Here is a 20696-nt window from a genome sequence, read left to right as displayed (position 1 = left end):
TCAAACCTGGGACTGATATCTTCCCCACAGTTGGATGTTTCATTTCCATAATGAGGCCGTTGTGTAACACCTTAAAATGTAAAAAGAGAGAGAAAAAAATACATTACAAATGAAATTATTTTCAATCTCAAGGTATACAGAAAGCCACCAATTCCTTCCATTGACAAAAGGTATTAGAAAAGAGATACCTGAAATTTTGTTTGAAAGTAAATATTTGATACAAAAATAATGCTTCTATTTTATATTTTATCAAGTGAAGCTAAAAAAAATAATAATAATTAGATTCAAAGTCTTTCCACTCTTAAAAATATTATTTGCTCCTATATAGGGCATAGATCTTTTCCCTTTCATCTAGGTCTGATCCTCTAAATCGTAAAGCTTCACCTCTTCCTTCACTGCTTCATAGCAGGACTTGGCCAAGGTCAACTCCACGACAGACCAGGAAGCAGCAGACCTGGAGCAGAGGAGCCCCCTGGGGTGGCGATTTATTTGGTGGAAGGTATGGGGAGTCGGTGCAGTTTGAAAGGTGAATCAGAGTATCCAGAGGCCCAGTGACTTCTGGAAGTGGACAGATTCAGGGCTGATGGACAAGCAATGAACAGAAAGCCAGCTGTCAGGGGAGCCCAGAGTAGGTCCACGCCAGAGGCCTGAGCAAGAGATAGAAACCAGAGATGTTTTCAGTGATAGTGAGATCTTCATCATAAGACTAGGCTTCATAACTAAGATTCCACTATCCTGCAGTCAGTTTGGGGCAGGTGAGGGAAGGAAGAGACAACTGAAAAAAATAAATAAATAAAAGCCAGAGACTTCATATTAGAGGGCCAATTAGATTCTCATGCACTGGGACCAAGAGGGATATTTATTAGTCTCCCATCAAGAACACAAGGTGACTTGGTCTCAGGGTTAAGAATCAAGGTCAGTTACTATCTAACAGGGACAATCTAACAGTGCCCAACCAGCAGAAATCTGACTTGATGCTGAATTGCTTGACCTCTGAACCAGAGCTACTAAGATCCTTGGCATATAGAGGCTGCAGTTCTTTCCTATGGAGTGGGCAGGAAAACAAAATCTTCCAGGGATCAGGTGCCCTCCCACTGTAGGAAGAGGATGAGTTGAGGGCATAGACTGTGATTCTAAATGTAAAAGTTGAAATACTAGAGGCAAAATGTTCTATAATCCCATAAATAAAAATGCTATAAAATTACTTTTTTGTGTGTGTGTTTAACAACTGAAGGCTATCTGGTAATACTGTCTCAAAGAACACCCAAAAATTCAATTTACTGTTACTATTACTGCATCTCCAGGGAAACAGATATGAGTGGCTAACGCTGTCAGCGTTTCACCTGCACTGTCTACCAGGTGGAGATCTCTCTCTTCCTGTGCCGTCCATGGACCTAACGGACATAGCTCAGCGGCACAGTAAACTAGTGGACCACAACGTCATGCTAACTGAACCAGAGCTACTCAAATCCTTAGCACAACCAGGATGGCAAGTTGTAGTGGTTTTATACTATTTTGAAGCATATCCATATTCCTATATAATCTTCTCGCAAAGCAAAAGAGCATGCGATGCATACACTAGTAAAAATGTTTTCCTGCTTGGAAAACTCAGAAAAAGAGGTCAAATATCTTGTGTGTTTTTGTTGTTTGTTTTTTATCCATTTCTATTAAGGTTTTTTGGTCCCCTTATGAAATAACACCCCCCCCCCCCAAAAAAAAAAGAAAAAAAAGATAATCTCATGGGTGATTTTTTAAGTTTAGAACTGTAACTCTGCAATGGCTATCCAGGCTCCCACCACTTTTTTTTTTTTTCGGGGGGAGGGAAAGCGGGAGGGAGGGGGGTTGAAGGAGGATGTGGTCACCACTTTTGGGGCAACATGGCAACATGCTCTTTAAACAACAGCCATGCCAGCCCCCCTCCTGGAGGGTGATGCCATGCCATATGGAGATCCTTTCTAGGGATGCCTTGCCTCTCTTTTGGAGTCACCAGCTTTGCACCCAGGAGCTGGCCAGAGAAAAAGCTCGTCAGTGTTAGAGCTGTGCTATAATTTAATTCTGGTGTGGCTCGTTCTCAGCACCCGCCCAGCACAACCTCCTCCTGTGTGGGGGTGGGGGCTAAATGCCAACCCGAGGTGCTAAATCTCAGTTCTACTGAGGACAGGAACAAAAATACCGAGCTAAATTTCACTCGAAACAATTATCCGCACACTGAATCATTCTTCTCGTATCTCTGTTGCCCTCCTGACTACCTCTCTGTAATAACACCGCACTGCTACTCACAAAAGACAAAAGTGAGTGTTCTCAGCTAAATATAACTTAACTGATAGTGTTGAAATTAATTAACGCTGAATTGCAATCAGGCAGCAAACGCTAAGTGTCAAACGTGAAAGGGTAGTTGGTAAAGGTCAAGGGACATATGTCAAAGTTTCGTTGAAGTGAAAACTAGCAGTGGATTGAAGTTTTTTCACAGAAGCAGCTTACGGAGTTTATTTCCTGCAGCCCTACACCATTGCTGACTATTAATATATAACCATTCCCAATAAGAAACTTCCTTTCTAACCTTTTTCATCCCTTTGCCTTGAAAAGCATTCTGTTTTAAGCAGAAATACACATTTTTTCTACAGTCTGGCAAAGAAAGCGAACTGCCGTTTTTCATGTGCTGTAGCCACGGTGCAGGTGTGAGGCAAAGGGGGACATGTGAGCCCCCATCTTCAGGAAGACCTGCCATGGCTGCCTCCCACCTTTTTATGTCAAGTCTGAAGTCGATAGAATCCCCTAGGCTTTCTCAGTGAATCAGGTCAGGTGGGCCCAGAGAACAGCTGAGGCTGTGGCAGTGCCGTCCCTGGAAACCCTGCCTGAGGACTTGGAATCTTGGAAAACGCTCCAGCCCCGTTTGTGGGGCAAGTCCTGCTCTGCTTAGTAACATAGTCGAGGAGCACAGAGACCGACAGTCTGCTTGAATGTTAACGTAAATCTCCCCTGCCGCACTGCAGGCACATTGTCTCGTCTTAAGCTCCACTGAGAATGGAGAAACTGCCCAGTACCAACATGTGTATAGCATTTCTGTGGGAATGGTTACTTAAATGTTCCCTTGCCTTTTTGTACCGAGGCTCAGCACCCCGATCTCTATGACCTTAACCTAGAAATTCACATTTAATAAATAGTGTTTCATTTGCTGGCCACTAACAGTGGGACAGGAGGAACCCTGGCTTAGGGACCATCAACTAGCATTTTCCCATAGGGAGAATTTCATGCCTAGAACCTCACTCTGGCCATTCAGGATATGCTTCATCACATGCTTAGTTGTTTTAAATAAGGCACGGACATTCTCTAGATTTTTCTAGTGAATTCTGTCCTTTTTTGTTTTATTTATTTTTAAAATGTTTTATTGATTTTTTACAGAGAGGAAGAGAGAGGGATAGAGAGTCAGAAACATCGATGAGACAGAAACATTGATCAGCTGCCTCCTGCACACTCCTCACCAGGAATGTGCCCACAATCAAGGCACATGCCCTTGACTGGAATCGAACCCAGAACCCTTGAATCTGCAGGCCGACGCTCTATCCATTGAGCCAAACCGGTCCCGGCCTTTTTTGTTTGTTTGTTTTATTTTATCCTCCCTAAATCTTTCCTGGTTTGATAGCTTTTCTTAATTTCATTTCTTCTTGAAATTTCAAAAGCATTTTTCTTGACAAGAACAGAATTGTAGAAAGTGCACCAAAATCTTTAGCAAAGTATCAGGCCTATTTAAAATAAGGCCTCTCTTCTTTAAGAGTTTTACAGATTGACAGCCTAATGAGAGAATTAAATGGTAATGTATTAATGATGGGGGGCGGGGAGGAGTAAAATGTATACCTTAAAGTTACGTGGGAAATTGAAGTTTAAGTGAAAGTAAGACAGTCTTTTTATAAAGCCCTATGGCAGGAATGGCAAAGGGGGAAAGTCTGTAATATAGCACTAGCAAGAAAAAAACTGTAAAAACAAATCAAATAAAAATAACAACTGTCTAGGCAGTGAAAATCTGCATAGAAAGAAAGAGATCTGAGCAAAGAATAGAAGTAGGAAAGCATATTCAAATGAAAAGAGACTGCTAGGGCTCTGGCATTAAGTTGTTAGGGGCACAAATACTAGTAGAATATTAGAAATTAATGATTATCATAAGAACTATTCATCATGCTCTGTTAACTATGTTCTATTGTATTCTGATTAGAGAAAGCACATTATAACCTCGCTGAAGGTTGTATGCTCTGGAACCTGGGAGCTAACATCGAAATGCAGTCCATCTTCCTTTCCTGAGAATTGCCTACCATCATGGAAAGATTTATAACCTCATAGCACCTAGTCCTGGAGGCACCTGTTCTTTACAAGCCCCAGCCTCTATTGCCTGTAATCTGGTCCTGGGGGTCCCAGGGCACCCCCTATCTGTGACCCCCCACCCTGTGCATGACTTGTAACCTGTAATGATTACCCCACACCCACTTTCTCATACCTGTAACTCCTACTTTCCCACACATTCTTGACCTTCTACCCAAATAAGCAGTTAGATTATGGTGGATAGAGAGCAGATTTTTGTGGATAACCTACTGCTCTCCCATTATTGGAATAAATGCTCATATATGACTCAACCCTGCCTCTGCTTGGTTGGCTGAAGGAGGGACAGGCAGCCCAGATCCCTTGGTTGTCTGATTACAAAATGACATACAAATGATACATGTAAAAAGCACATTAGAGCATTATATATATAACACATAGACACAGACAACAACGTGGTGATAGCCAGAGGGTAGGGGGTGGGGAGGGTGGAAGAGGGCAAAGGAGGATAAATGAGGGCAGAAAGGGCCGTTGCTTTGGGCAATGGGCACACTGTGCACTGTGCAAGTGATGTTTTGTTGACTTGTACACTTGAAACCTGTGCGATTTTGTGAACCAATGTCACCATGATAAATTTAATTTTAAAAAAATCAACGGAATACCATCAGTAATTTTAATAATACACAAGAGAACTGATCTATCCATTCGCTATGAAAAGAGACATAATCTATTTATTGAGCATAACAAACATCACAGAGTACCTATATGCTAGACAATGTGAAAGGGCTGGTGTTAAAAAGACAATAAACTTCATTCAAAATGCTTATGATTAGAAAAAAGGGTAGGGAATAAGAGAGACCTAAGCCAATTTGTAAGACATAATTTAAATTCCACAACATCCAATAAGAAACAAGTACTGATAAATAACTCTGCCTTGCTCCAAAGGAAGCTGAACGATGTAGGTGAAGGAGGCAAGTAAAAGTTTTAGAATAAAAATGATGTTGAAATATAACATTACGGTTAACGATTCCAGTGGTAAACAAGGTAACAGCAGCTTTTGCTTACCAAAACTCCTGAGGGTCAAACATTGAGTTAGCAGCTCAGCAGGGGTGGGGAACTTTATTCCTACCAAGGTCCATTTAGATATTTACAAAACATCCACAAGTCATACAAAATTATCGACTTTAAAATTAGCCTGCTCTATTTGGTCGGACAGTTCATTAACTCACTCCTCATGCCTCGGCAGGGCCAGACCAAATGAGTTTGAAGGCTTTATAAGGCCTCAGGCAGGAAGTTCCCACCCAGAGAGCTGTCTCCAGTTAACCTCCTCATTAGCTAAACTAGGTAGGAATTACTATCATCTGCATTTCTACTGATAGAGTGGTGGAAGCCTAAATTGGCCAAGTACTTGCCCAGGATTTCACAATTAATGAGTGGCTGCCAGGTTCCTAACAGTGAAAAGAAAAGATAAACAAGCATCATTTGATTTACCATTAACCCAGCTAGCTGATGTGATCAGTTTTGTAAAACAAATTAGTCAATTCATGGAGGAAAGAAAATCAGCCAAACGAATTGCATGTACTGCTTGTCATTCTGAGACCCAATTCATTAATAAACTGAGCTGCTCCCTCTTGGTAGCCAAGGCAATTCTGGCTACTGCAGACCCAAAGGCTGTGAAAGATAAAGGATTTGGGCCCCGCCAGGCTTAGATTTAGAGGGGACAGATCCAGTGGGTGACCTTGGGCAAGGCAGTTAAGTACATGAGGCTCAGAACCCTCATCAGTAAAATGGGAGTAAGAATATCTTTCTCAGGGGTTTCCAAGGGTTAAGTGAGATGATGAGGGCAAAGCCCTTAGCACAGTGAATGGCAATTGTTTCACCATTCTCCTTTCCAAGGGTTAAGTGAGATGATGAGGGCAAAGCCGTTAGCACAGTGAAAGGCAATTGTTTCACCATTCTCCACAAACTAGGTTCAAACTCTGGTTCCACCAAGTTGCAGTTGTGTGGCTTTGGCACACATTCGTTCATGTTAACAAACATATGTAAATGTATCAACAGTAATGATTAAGAATCCTATATAATAAAAGCTAATATGCAAAAGATCATCACACCCTCATGCCATCAGGCCGTGATGCCTTCACACTGTCACAATCCTTCACTAGGAGGCTGTGAGCACAGTGGGTGCACGCGGGTGGGCAGGGCTGTGTGTGCAGCGAGGCATGTGCAGGTGGGAGGGGACTTGAGACTGCCTGTGTGGCATGGAGGCAGGTCCTGGAGGCTCCATGCAGCAACAAGGAGGCAGGTCCTGGCAGCTTCACACAGCCAGGCCTGGGGGTCCTGTGGCTTCGGAGGCGGGGACCCTGGGCTCTGGAGTACCTCTTTGGGGCAATCCATCAAGGAGCTCCAGATGGGTGGGCAGGGGCTACCTCTTTGGGGCGATTGATCATGGGCTCCCACACTGTGAGCGGGCACAGCCAGGCTGAGGGACAACCCCCCCCCTCCCCCCCAGTGCACAAATTTCATGCACTGAGCCTCTAGTTAATATTAAGTGTCAATTGTTATTAGCGCCAGGAACTGTTAACTGCTGAGGAAAAACTGGGTCACCGAATAACCAAGGTCCTTGCCTTCAAGAAGCTTACGATCCTGTAAGGGAGACTTTTGAATTAATTGCTATCCATAGGTCTGTTACTGTTACATAACAGATGTTTAGTTCTGTGCTACATCCCCAGTGCCTTGAACATCATTTGGCACTATCTGATAGATACTCAGTAATATTTTATTGAATTAAATGTATTTATTTATTTGTGGCTCCTTTCTACTTAGTGGAGGGGGGGGGGGTGATTGGAGAGTTTTCTCCATTTTACCTTTTTATTTATTTTCAATTATAATTTACATTCATTATTATTCTGTATTCCTTGCTTTATGGTGGTTTGATGAACAGAAGTTTTTAATATATCCACACAAATATGACCAAATGATTGCTGACAAAGTTGAAACTGCAGTTGAGGAAGGAAAGCTGTTCAACAAATGGTACTGGAACAATTGTGGGGGGGATAAAAGAACAAAAAATCCTCTATCTAAATTTCATATCCTCCACAAAAATTAACTTTGAAGACCATGGACTTCAATGTATAAATTTAAAATGACAAATTCATAGGAACAATCTTGGAGATTGATCTGCAAATGCTCATGTTAAGAAGATGAGAAAGCTACAAACTGAAAGAAATATTTGCAGGCAATATATCTGACAAGGGACTAGTATCCAGCCTAAATGTAACAAGTCTTACAATTAAACAGTAAAACACAAACAACATAAATAAAATTAAAAAAAAAAAACGGGCAAAAGGCATAAAGAGACATCTCACCAAAGAGGATATAGAGATTGCAAATAAACACATGAAAAAATGATCAATATCAATAACCACTAGGGAGATGCAAATTACAAGCATAACAAGATATTAGCATCAGAATGGCTAAATTTTTGAGTGACATAAAATACTGGCAAAGAGAAACTGAATCACTCATTCATTTCTAGTTAGAATGGAAAATGATGCAGATATTCTGAAAAAGTTTGGCAGTTTCTTAAAAATTAAAAAAATCAACTAAACATACAACTGCATACATTCCATGAGTTGCACTCCTGAGGATTTATTCCATAAATCAAAAATTATGTTCATACAAAAACCTGCGCTGAATGTTCATAGCAGTTTATTTGTATGTAATAGCTTCAAGTTGGGAACAACACAGATATCCTTTAACTAGTGAATCATTTTCCAACTGTGGTACATCCACATTATGGAATACTCTCCCGGGTAATAACAAGACACAAACTATTGATTCATGCAACAACTTGGGTGAATCTTGAGGGATTTATGCTGAGTCGGGGGGAAAACCAATTCCATAAGATTACACAGTGTATGTTTTCACTTAATAGCACTCATTTTTTTTAAAAGAACTTTAATTTCAATTACAGTTTATAGGCCATATTATTTTGTATTAAGTTTCAGGTGTAGAGCATAGCGGTTACACAATCAGATACTTTACAAAGTGAAACCCCTATATTTCCAGTATCCACTAAGACATGAGTATGCCACTTTCCTTCTGTTGGCTGAAGTGCTGTCCAGAAGCTTGCGTATAGTAAGATGCAAATGATATTTTATTGAGGGCTTGCTTTCAGTCTCCTTGATAGTAGTGTGTTGTAAACTGTATTGAAATTAAATATCTATTGGAATCTAATTACAATAGGGCATCACTTAATTTGTCATAGCAGTGCTTTCTCTTAGTAAGTCCATAGGAATATGAGGGACAGCAGGATGTAACAAAGCATCATCTGTTTCCTTAACAATGTCTCCTTTAAAAAAGTTACATATGCCAAAAATCTCTGACTCCTTATCACTCTTGAGACAGTATGATGTAAGTTTAACCAGGAAAATTTTTCAGGATCTGGAAACCAGAGGATATAATGTCATGACACAAGTGATATCTGAACAGTCACAAAGCAAAACATCAACTGATACATGTGATAGTTACCGTATTTTTCGGACCATAAGACGCTCCGGACCATAAGACGCACCAGTTTTTAGAGAAGGGAAATGAAGAAAAAAAGGTTCTGAAACAAATAGTGTCCTAAAATATTTTATGTGCATTAAAACCCAACATCACAGTCATAAACACATGTAATCAACCCTGTAAAGTAAACAGCAGCATTTAGAACCATTTTAGAGCCGGGCAAGCACACAGAGACCACACAGAGCCGGGCAAGTAAAAAAGCTTTTTTTTTAAAGTATATGTGTAGGCTATATTTGGACCATAAGACACAGGGACTTTTTCCCCCCACTTCTGGGGGGGAAAAAGTGCGTCTTATGGTCCGAAAAATACGGTACTCAGTCCTGTATCACGAGGAAGCATGGTTATCCGTCTGCTTTATGTCAGCCATTCTAGAGAACCATGGCCACCCGAGGGGCAATTAAGCAACTGTCCTGTGACTACAGAAGACCATCGATATAGCTCACCACATCCTTCTGGCACCTGATTCATCACTTGCAAAATGTGCTCAGGTTCAAAATAAACCAATAAAACTCAAAATAATTATGACAATTGGCATGTTTCTAAAAGAAAAACACTATGGTGGTGGTTGTAAAAGTCAGTAAATTCTGTTGTAATTTTACATTTTGGTTTGGTGGTCATGGGGATTTCTGTTGGTGGGGAAATACTTTCCTTGTTGCAGGCAGATGTGTGTTTGCTCTAAAGCAAGAGGTAAGGAGAACTATTTTAGGAAGGAGCCTGTATGACTAAGGTTGGGGGAGATAAAATTGATGCGTGAACAGGGTCACTGATAACTTTGTGGGCAAGTATTTAATAACGTTTGGATATGCCAAGAGATTTTATCACCCAAAAAGGCTGAGTCATACATATATAATTTTGGCTTGAATTAGTTGGAGTGTGGCGTGGAGGAGTAGGGATGGTAATACGCAGAAAATAAAACAGACATAAACTTAGTCCAGAGTTAGGCCTGAGTCTTTTGCGACACAGTCAATTTTCTCAGCTAACTTTTTGCATCCAGTGGCCCATAATTTCAGTTCCATGCTATCAACCTGCCTTACAGACATATTTTTTCAGCCAGGATTTTCATGGCACTGTCACATCTCAGTGGAGCAGCCAGAAAAGTGCCTCTTGCCTCTGGTTTTCCTAACATGAGCATCATGGGAGACATTGCCTTCCAAATTCTAGCTGCATGTTCTGTTATCTTTTAGACCTGACACTCGACACTGCTTCTCTAATTTGGACATTTTTCTTCTGCTCACAATGAGCTGAACCATGTGGTCAATAACCTTTGAAACAGGTACTTTCCCAGTTACAGATTATTAAACTAACTTGCTAAACCTTGAGCAAGGCTGAATTTAACCTAGAAAGCCTGATTCCAGAGCCTGCACCTTTAGTCACTACACTACAACTTCATCTTTTGATAGAATCCAAAGTGAAATTCATTCATATAAAACTCTAGGCTGTGACACCTCATACTATTTACTTCAATTCAAATCAAATTTATTGAGTACTAGCTATATGCCAAATGGTAGGTAAGCACTTGAACGTATTGATTCTTTTAACCAACACTTATTACCATAACAAATACCTTTGCCAGGTACTGTGGAAGAGGATAGGGATATAAAGTTAAGTAGGTGTGGTCCTTTTTATCACAGGTGGTTATAAACCAATGTGATCAATGCTTTAATAGTGTAGGATTAGAAGAGGAAACACCAGAGTTGTTCTGAGCTTTTCAAATAAGACTTTAGTAGAGTCTACTAATAGGATTTAAGTGCAAAGAAGATAACATTGGGGATGTGTATTGGGGGTGGAAGCACATTAAAAGTCAAGGAGTTTGAAAGAGTGTGATGTATAGGACAAGTGTTTGGTGCTGCATTTGGATGAGAAGAGACTAGAAAAGTAGTCTAGGGCAAAAGTGTGAAGTTTCTGTTTTGATTTTTTTGTTGTTATTGCTTTGTTGTTGTTTTGTTTTGTTTTTCGTCTGTGCTATAGTTTGGGCTTTATTCTGTAGAACAGAAGTCACAGATAAGGCCAATCAGTGAAGCAGACTGGGTCACCAACATTAGGGAAAACAGGAAAGCATATGCCAAGTGGAAGACAAATAGCTTCCTCTTTGCTCACATAGATTAAATCCAGCCTTTCAAGTCCATGTTGTCTTTCATGAAAATTCATAAGTTCAGGTTTATATGTAAAATCTATACATTTATAATCTTAGCATCTAGAACCACAGAATTCCTAGGCTAGGCAAAATTTTCATTCTGCAATAGTAACTACACATTTCATCTCTATGACTCATACATTCAAAAGTTACACAAAAAGTTTATATTAAATTGATAGCAACATTGTCAAAGTCAATGTTTGAGAATCTAATCTGAACAGGATGGGTCATTTGAAAGAAACCATGCCTACAATATTTCTTGCTGAGCCTTACATAGCACAGCTATCAGACATGAAGAGCATAACTGAACATTTTCAGTGGAATGTGAATAAAAATGGGTGCATGATGAGAAAAGGCCCGTGGAACTCACGCAAATGAAAAGTGCTTACAAAAGAGGAGAATGGGCCAGTGGACTAGAGTCTTTTGATGAAAATGAGGAAGGATGGTTGGCAAATAGTTTCCAAAACGTTGCAGCTTTATATCTACTGAAAAAGGGGAATCAACAACTGTGACTGACTGGGAAATACAAAAATAAATCCATATCTCTTGGATAAGCTAAAAACAACTTCCAGGGGACAACAATAATTGATTTTCTGCCAAAGAAATCATGACATCTTTGTATATAGCACAGAAAAGTATACTTGTACAGAGCAAAAATGAAATCTCAAATGGCATGAAATCCTTGTACAGAGAAAAAGTTACTACATCAGCTATCCGTGAGCAAAGGAGTCACTAACAATAACACAATGCCATTCCTACTAACATATTATTCTGTTTTTGACAGCCCACAGGGCCTCACCTGTTTCTCCAAACACAATATACATAGTCTGTGCAGCCTTTCAGTCACAATCAATGCTCTGTCTCAAGAGCCTTGCTTCAGTTCCCCATTCATCTTTCACCTGCCATGCAAGTGTTGAGCCTTCTTCATATATCATTCTTTGTTTTCTTGGTGCAAAGCCCTTTAGCTAACAGTGTTGCTATCAATAAGCACTAACTCCTTCCCTGTTGATGAAGTTCATTGCTGGCATAACACTGCCCATTTTCAGGCAGCACCTGCGCAGTGAGTTACAATGTGCATACTCTTATGGTGGTGGGAGTTAATCCAATGCTGATGTCCTCCAAAATAAAACCCTGGCAACTTGGCTAGTAGATTACTGCACTGCTGTGGAACCTCAGCTTTTCTTTCACCCCACTCCACATATAACTCTCTCCATGAGCTATTATGCCAGACTATAAGATGCTGCCTCTATATATCTAAGAAAAAATTCAGTGCCTGGAGCATACAGATTAGTATATATTGGAAAATAAATGCCAATACTTCATGAATGCTCACTATGAGCCAAGCATGTTGTATAGATTATTTTCTTTCATTGCCTATTAGCCCTGTTTTACCAGGAAACTGAGGTCCACAAGGTATATAATTATTAAGGTCACCCAGCCAGTTTAAATAGCAGAGCTGGGATCTGAATTGGGGCTGCCTGGTGCCAGGGCCAAAGCTACCTATCCCTGTTCAATATTGTCTAGTAACTGCCTTCCTGGTTATCAAGATACCTATTATTTTTCACCAGGAGTTGCTTGATGCCTCTCTGTATAATAAACCTCTATATTCTTCTTACTCCCTCTGGTGGGTTCCTTACCTAAAAATTGTGTCCTCATAAATCAAGGCTGCCAAGAGGGTTTAAGGCAATAAAAATAAGGAAAAATCCAATTTCTTTCTGGAAAGAGTCCAGAACTTTCATCAAGAGCAGAGCAATTCTGGGAACTAGAGACTTGGATTAAATGTGCTGAAAAACAAGATCAAGGTAGTGATACATGATTAATTATAGGATTATCAAGAGATTATCTCTAGAAGAAAGCATGTGTGAGGAGAGAGCATTCTGGTGAGTCCCAGTAGTTAACAGAGACAGGACAACAGTATGGTGATTGTGGGGGGAGAGGTTTGGTGGGAGGTGGAAGAGATATAGCAGGGACTCACCAGAATGATGGACAATTAAAATAAAATAAAGAAAAAAAATTAAAATAAAAGGAAAAAGAGGGAAGGCTGGGGAAAGCACATGGGAAAGGAAAGTAAAGGTCTCTACTGCTCGAAGCCTTCTACAACCCTTAATGTGTCTTGTTGGCCACCTTCTTGATAGGTAGGGTTTTATCTAGAAGGAAACACTTTAGCAAAGAAAAGTCTAAGGGACTAGATCTAAATTATTCCCATCACAAAAAAGATAACGATGTGACATCATAGAGGTGTTAGCTACAGTCATACTGCAATATCTAAATGTACCAAATAAACATGTTGTACACCATAAACTTACATAATGTTATATAGCAAATATACTTCAATTTAAATTTTTAATTACAATAAATAAAACAAGACTACATTTTTAAAAAAAAGAACAGTAAGTAAGCATTAACTCCAATGATTAAAAAATTAAAAATTGGTGAGGATTCTAAGCTGATACCTCTCACCAAGACAGAAAGTGTGTTGTATCTGATGGATATTAGGATTTTAAGAAGATAGTTTTATATAATATATATCTATAAGAGAATACACTAAAGAGAGAAAGCCTCATGTTTTTCATTCATTCACCTATTCATTCAAAATTAAGTGTATTCAATTTCATAACTCTAACATGCCTCAGATCCTCTTGAAAGCAGATTTAGGAGGTTTGCAAATCCAAGACTGCATTTCCAACAAACTCCCAGGTGACACTGCTGCTGGCAGAACACATCTTCCATGGCAAGACTATATAACTGCATGAGAAGACCACCAAATGCACACATTCTGGGAAGGGACACAGGCCAGGCTACAATCAGAATAGGGAACAGGCACTGCAAGGAGAAGCACAGCAGCTCCCATCTCAGAGGGCACTCCTCCAGTCAAATATTTTTCTCACCTATTTTGGATCCTTCTAGAATTTTACCATTTCTATAAAAAAGGGCTGTAGGTAAATTCAGCTAAGGGCCCGTTTTATGGTGGTGAGACAGATGTTTAAAATATTTATCCTTTTGTTTTCTCAAAACTTAAATAAAATAAATTTGTCATAGGTTTATCTGTTTCTAATTTTTCTTTTTTTAAATAAAGAATATAGAGTTAATTCCAATAGACATTTGATTTTCATGGACATGGATAAATATACATAAGTAAGCTACGTGTACAAATTGTATATCCACACATTCTATATATTGTACACATAATAAACATCCATATTACACATGTAATACATATTCAAATTGTATTGCATTGACTTCAGAGGAGAGGTTAATAAACCACTTACTGCACTTGGATGTCAGATTGCAAGCCATTGCATTCAGCCCCACATCTTCATAGGAGAGGGAAGGACCAAGTATGCTAGGTAGACACGACAAGTTCAGATGGAAGTGCTCCCATTGCTAGTGTCTCCATGTAAAGAAATTCCTCTTGTATGTTTTGTTTTTTCCAAATAAGAGAACAATACAGTAAAGATGTGATCATTTTGCCTCAATTGAGAGATAAGTCTAGTGTTCCAGTGATCTCATCCCAGGTCCTGACCCTTGGCATAAATATACCATGTGAGTATCTGGTCTTTTTCTTATCATAATTTGACTGCTTTTTTTCACATGTGTTTTGTTATAAACTGCCTAAATCCTTGTAGGAAATAAACAGAAAATATAAAAATATCGATCCATGTGTTGACCCAGCATCAGTTGGCAAGTGTCTATTATATGGGAGGTACTAGGGATGGAGGGGAGCAACAATCCCTGTCATGAGATGCCAACAGAAAGTAGGCAATTGTGCTTTGTAGAGCTTAAGGGCTCAATACCCTTACTATGTGCTTGAAGTAAAGTGATGTAGTATGTAAGATTAATGACTCTAATGTTTGCTAAAAAAACAAAGTTTCGTTTTATCAACAAAATGTTAGTCTTAAACACCAAATTAGTCAGTGATTTACTGTGGTTTTGTGATATAATTGAAAGTCAGAGTCAGAAGTAGGAGTCCATTTCCAAAAAGAAGTATCAGAAATTGTTCTTGTTTAATCAAAACAAACCTCATCATCTTTCAGAGAACTGACTTCAAGGAGACTGGGCATCCCAGAGAGGAAAAGCTCCCTCCCCAGCGATCAGTTAAGGTGTCTGTGCTTTTTGTATCTTTGTGCAATGGAAGCAAATGAAAAGAAATAGCAGCAGCCCCGATGCCTGCTGAGTAGGGGAGAGACAGAGATAAAGAGAATACCATTGCCAACACCACTATTTCCTGGCACCGTGCCAGTGACTCACAGGTCATCATCTCCTTTCATGGTAAGACCTGCTTACTGTGCATCAACTGTGAAGGAAACTGAAACTCAGAGAAATGAAGTGATTTTCAAATGTCACAAAGTGGTAGAGCCAAGATTGCAGCCCATCCACCTCCTGCTAAAATTGATCTTCTTGTATCCTGTGCCAGGTGAGTGCGTAAGGCCCAACCTCATGGAAATATCCCTGGTGAAGTGGTGTGACTCCCCAATTTTCACATAGTGCTTCAGAAGCATTTAATCATTTTAGTTTAGCCAGAAGTTTTAATAGTCCTATAAACTCTGCCAGTTTGCTTTCTATATTTAAATCCTAAGCTAGCTGAACTTGGAAGCAAATCACTTCCAATGGCACTATTGGTGGATTCATTTCAGATGGTCAATGTTGTTAATGATGTATACAGCTTATAAATAACTTTATCAGATTGAAGGATGTCACTTCAATGTGTCACATGGACATCTTATTGACCAAACTAGGGGGTAGGAATACTTCACCTCAAAGGGGCATATTAAAAAGATGTGATAGAAAAAGCTAAGTAGGAGCATGGTAATTCAGCTTAGGGAAGATATATATATATACATTATATAGAAATATATGGTACTTGTTCATGTATTCATGAGTCATTTACTGATTATTTCTATATTTAAATTAAGAGAAAATATATTTTACATAAACATGATGTTTAATAATGTATCAGTTAGCCATCCCTTTGGACCTGTCCCTAAAATAATGTTACCAACACATTTAGTAATGTGTTTCTAAACTGACTGATTTATTTATTTATACCCCATCTCCTGCTAAGAAATTTGAATCCTTAAGAGCAAAACTTGTAAACAATAATATCTGGCTACCCTTATTCAAAAACGACATTTGGACAAGATTTACATTTTTATATAATTTAGTGGGAATTCTCTACTTTCTATGACTTTTTAAATGTCAGGCTATATTAAAATACAGGGGACTCAGCAGTCTAAAATTATACTGAAATACATCCTCTTCCAACACAAGAAAAACCACTTACTACATTATTTATCTGTATGGATAGTCAAATAAATGTAGACTTCTGCATGGGAGTTTTTGGGAACTAGAAGTCAAGCATCTTCTAAGAACACCTACTTTTCTCTAGCTTTGCAGGCATGATAGGTGGTGAGCAACAGTTTTGTAAGGTGTATAAAGCCTATTGAAATGCATATTATGATTTTCATATCTTTCCTCTCTGAGCCCATAAACTTCAATGTGTTGAGAGGACTAAATTATCTATTTTGATCAGTTTCCTGCATGGTAGATGTAAAGTAGTACCTTTCAGGGATTTGTGATTTGTGTTAGGTTGGCTTGAGAAGGTTTTAACATCACTAAGAGAGTTTTCAGTTGTTTTGCCTTGTGTTTTGAGTGCCAACATAATCACTACTGGTTTAAGCAAGGCTAACACCAAAACCCCTCTAGCTGACTGTGTCTGCACTCAACTGCCATGAATCTTACAAACTCAGTTCAGATGTGTATTCTGGTGCTCTGGTCTCACACCCACGCCCATGAGTCCTGGTAGATTGAAAGCAATATGAAAACTTGTATTTAATTTTTTTCTTAAATTTCTATTCATCTCATTCATTGGATGGGGGACTCCATGAATAAATCATAGTCCTGTGGTTAGTTACTTGAGAATGACAGCCTGTGCATAATCGTCTCCTCTTAATGCTATTTGCTAAAAACGGGGCCATCAGCGAAGTCTATGTACAAAATAGAAGGTTAGCCCCTGAATCGGACTTAATTTCCTCATGAAGTTAATTCCTTGTAAGGAGAAACTCTTGCTTTGGCAGGAGACTTGCACATAGCCTGCGTTCCAGACTTGTCAACTGCACAAGAAGTGAAGATTCTGAGCGCCGGGTGGGTGGTGGGGAACGGAACACTGGCCCTTTGCCACCACACGAGCCTGGGATCTTCACATCATCTGAACTCCAATAACCAGATCCAGAGAGCACCCCCTCTGCTCCCACCTCTGCAAAGTCCTGTTTAGAGAACCACAAGCTTCTTTAAAAAAATGAAGATTCATCAGTGACCCTTGAGGGCCAACTAAATCTAGAGTGGATAACAATGTGGTTTTAAGATGCTCATTCCATCTTATCTCTGGGTCAACGTGATTCCAAAACAACCAGTGGGGAAGTGAAGAATGCATTTCCATGCAACTGGTTTGACTCCTTTTTGGAACTGACTATATTTGGTCTAAAACTGTTTTCTCATTGAATGAGCTAACATTCCTAAGGAGCATTTAAGTAAGCTATATCGTCACGGCAGGGGAATGCCTGAGCACTGCATCGAGGTCTATTTTCATTTGATTGCATGTGTATTTATTATACGAAAATAGAGCAAAACTATGACTCTGCCCAGCGACTTTCTTTCCTACATTAAGTCACGTAGAATTTCTTTAAATTTAAGAAATGCATGCTTGTTTTGTTTTCACAGCTGTCAGCCTTTTTTTACATTTATTTTATTTTTCTTTATTAGCGTCATTTGTGGTGCTTATTATTTAGGAGAATTTACTGGTAGCAAAATGTGCTTGTTGGCAATCAAAATAGGAAGGCTTTCAGCCTGTCAGTTTGTGGTGGATGAAATTATTCAGATAAAATAAAAACTGATTGGAAAGTGGTCCCAACACAGGCCCATTTTCCTCTCATTTGAATGGCTAGGTTTCCTTGGTCACAGACTTCTACAAGACTTGTGTTTATCCAGGTCCAGAATACCTATGCAGTACTCAAATCTCTCAGGAAAGGGCAGCCTTGCAATGCATTGCTTCTAACTTCAGAAATCTGACTGGGACTCATATTTTCTACCTCCAGCTATGGAAAACAAAATGCCCAAACCTACCATTCCTTCACAGGTTGCGCACAAATGCATAAATAGAGATAGAAGAAACTTTATCCCCACTGTAGCAATTGCGAACCAAAAGATACTCCTCAGAGGCAAAGAACATCCAGGTTATAGGAACAAAATAAAGCTGCTTAAGAAAATGGTCAATTATGGAATGTTCTGTGCATAAGTATGTCCATTAATTAAGGAATGAACTGAAATTACTAATGGATTTCATAATAGCCACCAACCAGTTGCCAGTTGGCTGTAGCTTGGTGACAGATGGTAGTGACTGATCTGGACTAGATCTGACCTAGAGATAGTCCATCGTTTGTTAAATTGCAGTCCCAAATAAAATTCCATGCATTGCAGCCTTTCATCATTATGTCTCACAGTGAGATGCACTGATAGCATGCTGTATCTGGCAACCCTGCTGCAGACAGAAAACTATTCAAAGAGCTGAAATATAACAGTAAAGAAAATCCATAATACCTCCCAGGAAATAAAATTTAAAAAATTTTTAAAAGGCACGAGTGTGGCCTAAATGAGGCATAGAACAAAATGGGAGCTCTGTTTTGTGCTAATCTGATTTGTTATCTCCCAACACCAAGATTTACCCCTCAGTTTTTTTTTTTAAATCAAGGGGTCCTTATTTACACAGCAACTGATAGTTAGGGACTGTTTGGTTCTGCCTTAACCCATCAACAAATCTTCAGACTAAAGAGAGCTGCTACAGACTGGCTCCAGAACCTACCAACTTGGGGCGCTTGTGTCAAGTCACTGGAATGGTCACAACAAAAACCCAAATTACTGTCACCAGACTCATTGTTTTGAGTACTTGGGAAAATTAATCAAAGCTCAGGCTCATAAAGACGAGGAAAAGAAATCCTACCATTATAAGTCTAGGTAGGACTTAGAAAGACAGAAAACACAGGTCCGTTTTCAAATATTTTATGTAACATGTGATAGAGCTTTCTTCGTATTTTTAAAACTCATGTAGCTTCTTGTCCTACTTCAAAGATGATACATAAAATATGTATTTTAATACAACACATATTCATTCAAGAGGCTAACCTATGATATATAGATAAGCAGTATTTGGTAACAATAAGGTTATTATTTTACCTACTAGAGGCCCAGTGCATGAAATCCATGTACTTGGGGGAGGGGAGACGGTCCCTCAGCCCGGCATGTGCCCTCTCACAGTCTGAGAGTCCTCAGGGGATGTCTGACTGATGGTGACAAATGATAGTCCATGGGAAGGGAGCCTGAGCAGTCAAATGATAGTCCATGGGAAGGGAGCCTGAGCAGTCAGTCGGACATCCTTAACGCTGCTGAAGAGGCTGGAAGCTCCTGCCACCACCGCTGCACTTGCCAGCCATGAGCCTGGCTTCTGGCTGAGCTGTGCTCCCCCTGTGGGAGTGCACTGACCACCAGGGAGCAGCTCCTGAAGCATTGAGCATCTGCCCCTGGTGATCAATGCACATCATAGCGACTTGTCTTTCTGCTGTCAGGCCAAAACTGGCTCTCTGACATCCTCTGAGGGGTTCCAGATTGTAAGAGGGCCTGGGTCAGGCTGAGGGACCCCAATGGTGTACAATCAGGGCAGGGGAGGGACACAGGAGGTTGGCCAGCTGGGGAGGGACTGCAGGAGGTCTCCAGGGTGTGTCAGGCCCATCTCGCTCAGTCCCAATCAGCTGGACCCCATCAGCAAGCTAACCTACCAGTCAGAGCATCAGCCCCATTGTGGTCAGTGCACATCACAGCGAGCAGTTGAACAGCCTTAGCATAACATTAGTATATTATGCTTTGATTGGTTGAACAGCCGACCAGACGACTAGACACTTAGTGTATCAGGCTTTTATTATATAGGACTAGAGGCCCAGTGCATGAAATTCATGCATTGGGTGCAGGGGGTGGGATTGTTCTCAGCCCAGCCCATGCCCACCTGCAATCCATGACCCCAAGGGTATCGGGCTTAAACCAGCAGACATCCCTATTGCAGGCTAGGGCTCTCACAGTCTGGGACCCCTTGCTCCTTATCACCCACCTACAGCCAAGGTGGGAGAAACTTTTGCCACCACCACTGTGCTCACCAGCCATGAGCCTGGCTTCTGGCTGAGCAGCGCTCCCTCTGTGGGAGCACACTGACCACCAGGGGCAGCTCCTTCATTGATTCGTTCTGCCAGTCATTCTGTCTTTTGGTCAATTTGCATATTAGGGTTTTATTATATAGGGTAATCTTTGGGAAGAAAGACTATAAATAAGTATTTTTGTAGTCTCTAATATTATAAGAACTTGTTCCCAGAGTTTGAGGTAATAGTGTAGACACTGGCTCAGATACAAGTATGTGGAATCCATTTTATTAAGTATTTAAAATACGCAATGTCTGTCACTGGGGAAAAAAAAAAAAAAGCCACTGCAGAATCACTTAAAATATTTATGTATATACTTAAATCTGAACACTGCTGATAACAATTTTAAATGGAAGGCTAAAAGCTGTTTCTCTCCTTTTTATTGGACTATTAATAACCAGTCAGAAAATCTAGCAGTTCATTTATCAGATAAAAAAAAAATGTAT

At 39.9% G+C, this 20696-nt stretch overlaps 1 protein-coding gene across 2 annotated transcripts in view; it reads right to left on the bottom strand.

Moving 5' to 3' along the window:
- SUGCT (succinyl-CoA:glutarate-CoA transferase) overlaps nt 1-20696 on the bottom strand; it is a 432199-nt gene that overhangs the window by 79937 nt on the left and 331566 nt on the right. For both annotated transcript variants that reach the window (XM_036424491.2, XM_045578608.1), the window contains exon 13: nt 7-70. In XM_036424491.2, the coding sequence (XP_036280384.1) occupies nt 7-70 (64 nt within the window). The remainder of the gene's footprint in view (nt 1-6; nt 71-20696) is intronic.

Source organism: Pipistrellus kuhlii, unplaced genomic scaffold (genome assembly GCF_014108245.1).
Source record: "Pipistrellus kuhlii isolate mPipKuh1 unplaced genomic scaffold, mPipKuh1.p scaffold_m20_p_10, whole genome shotgun sequence".
In the NCBI taxonomy this organism is placed as follows: Eukaryota; Metazoa; Chordata; class Mammalia; order Chiroptera; family Vespertilionidae; genus Pipistrellus; species Pipistrellus kuhlii.
This window is presented reverse-complemented; position numbering and strand designations above follow the sequence as displayed.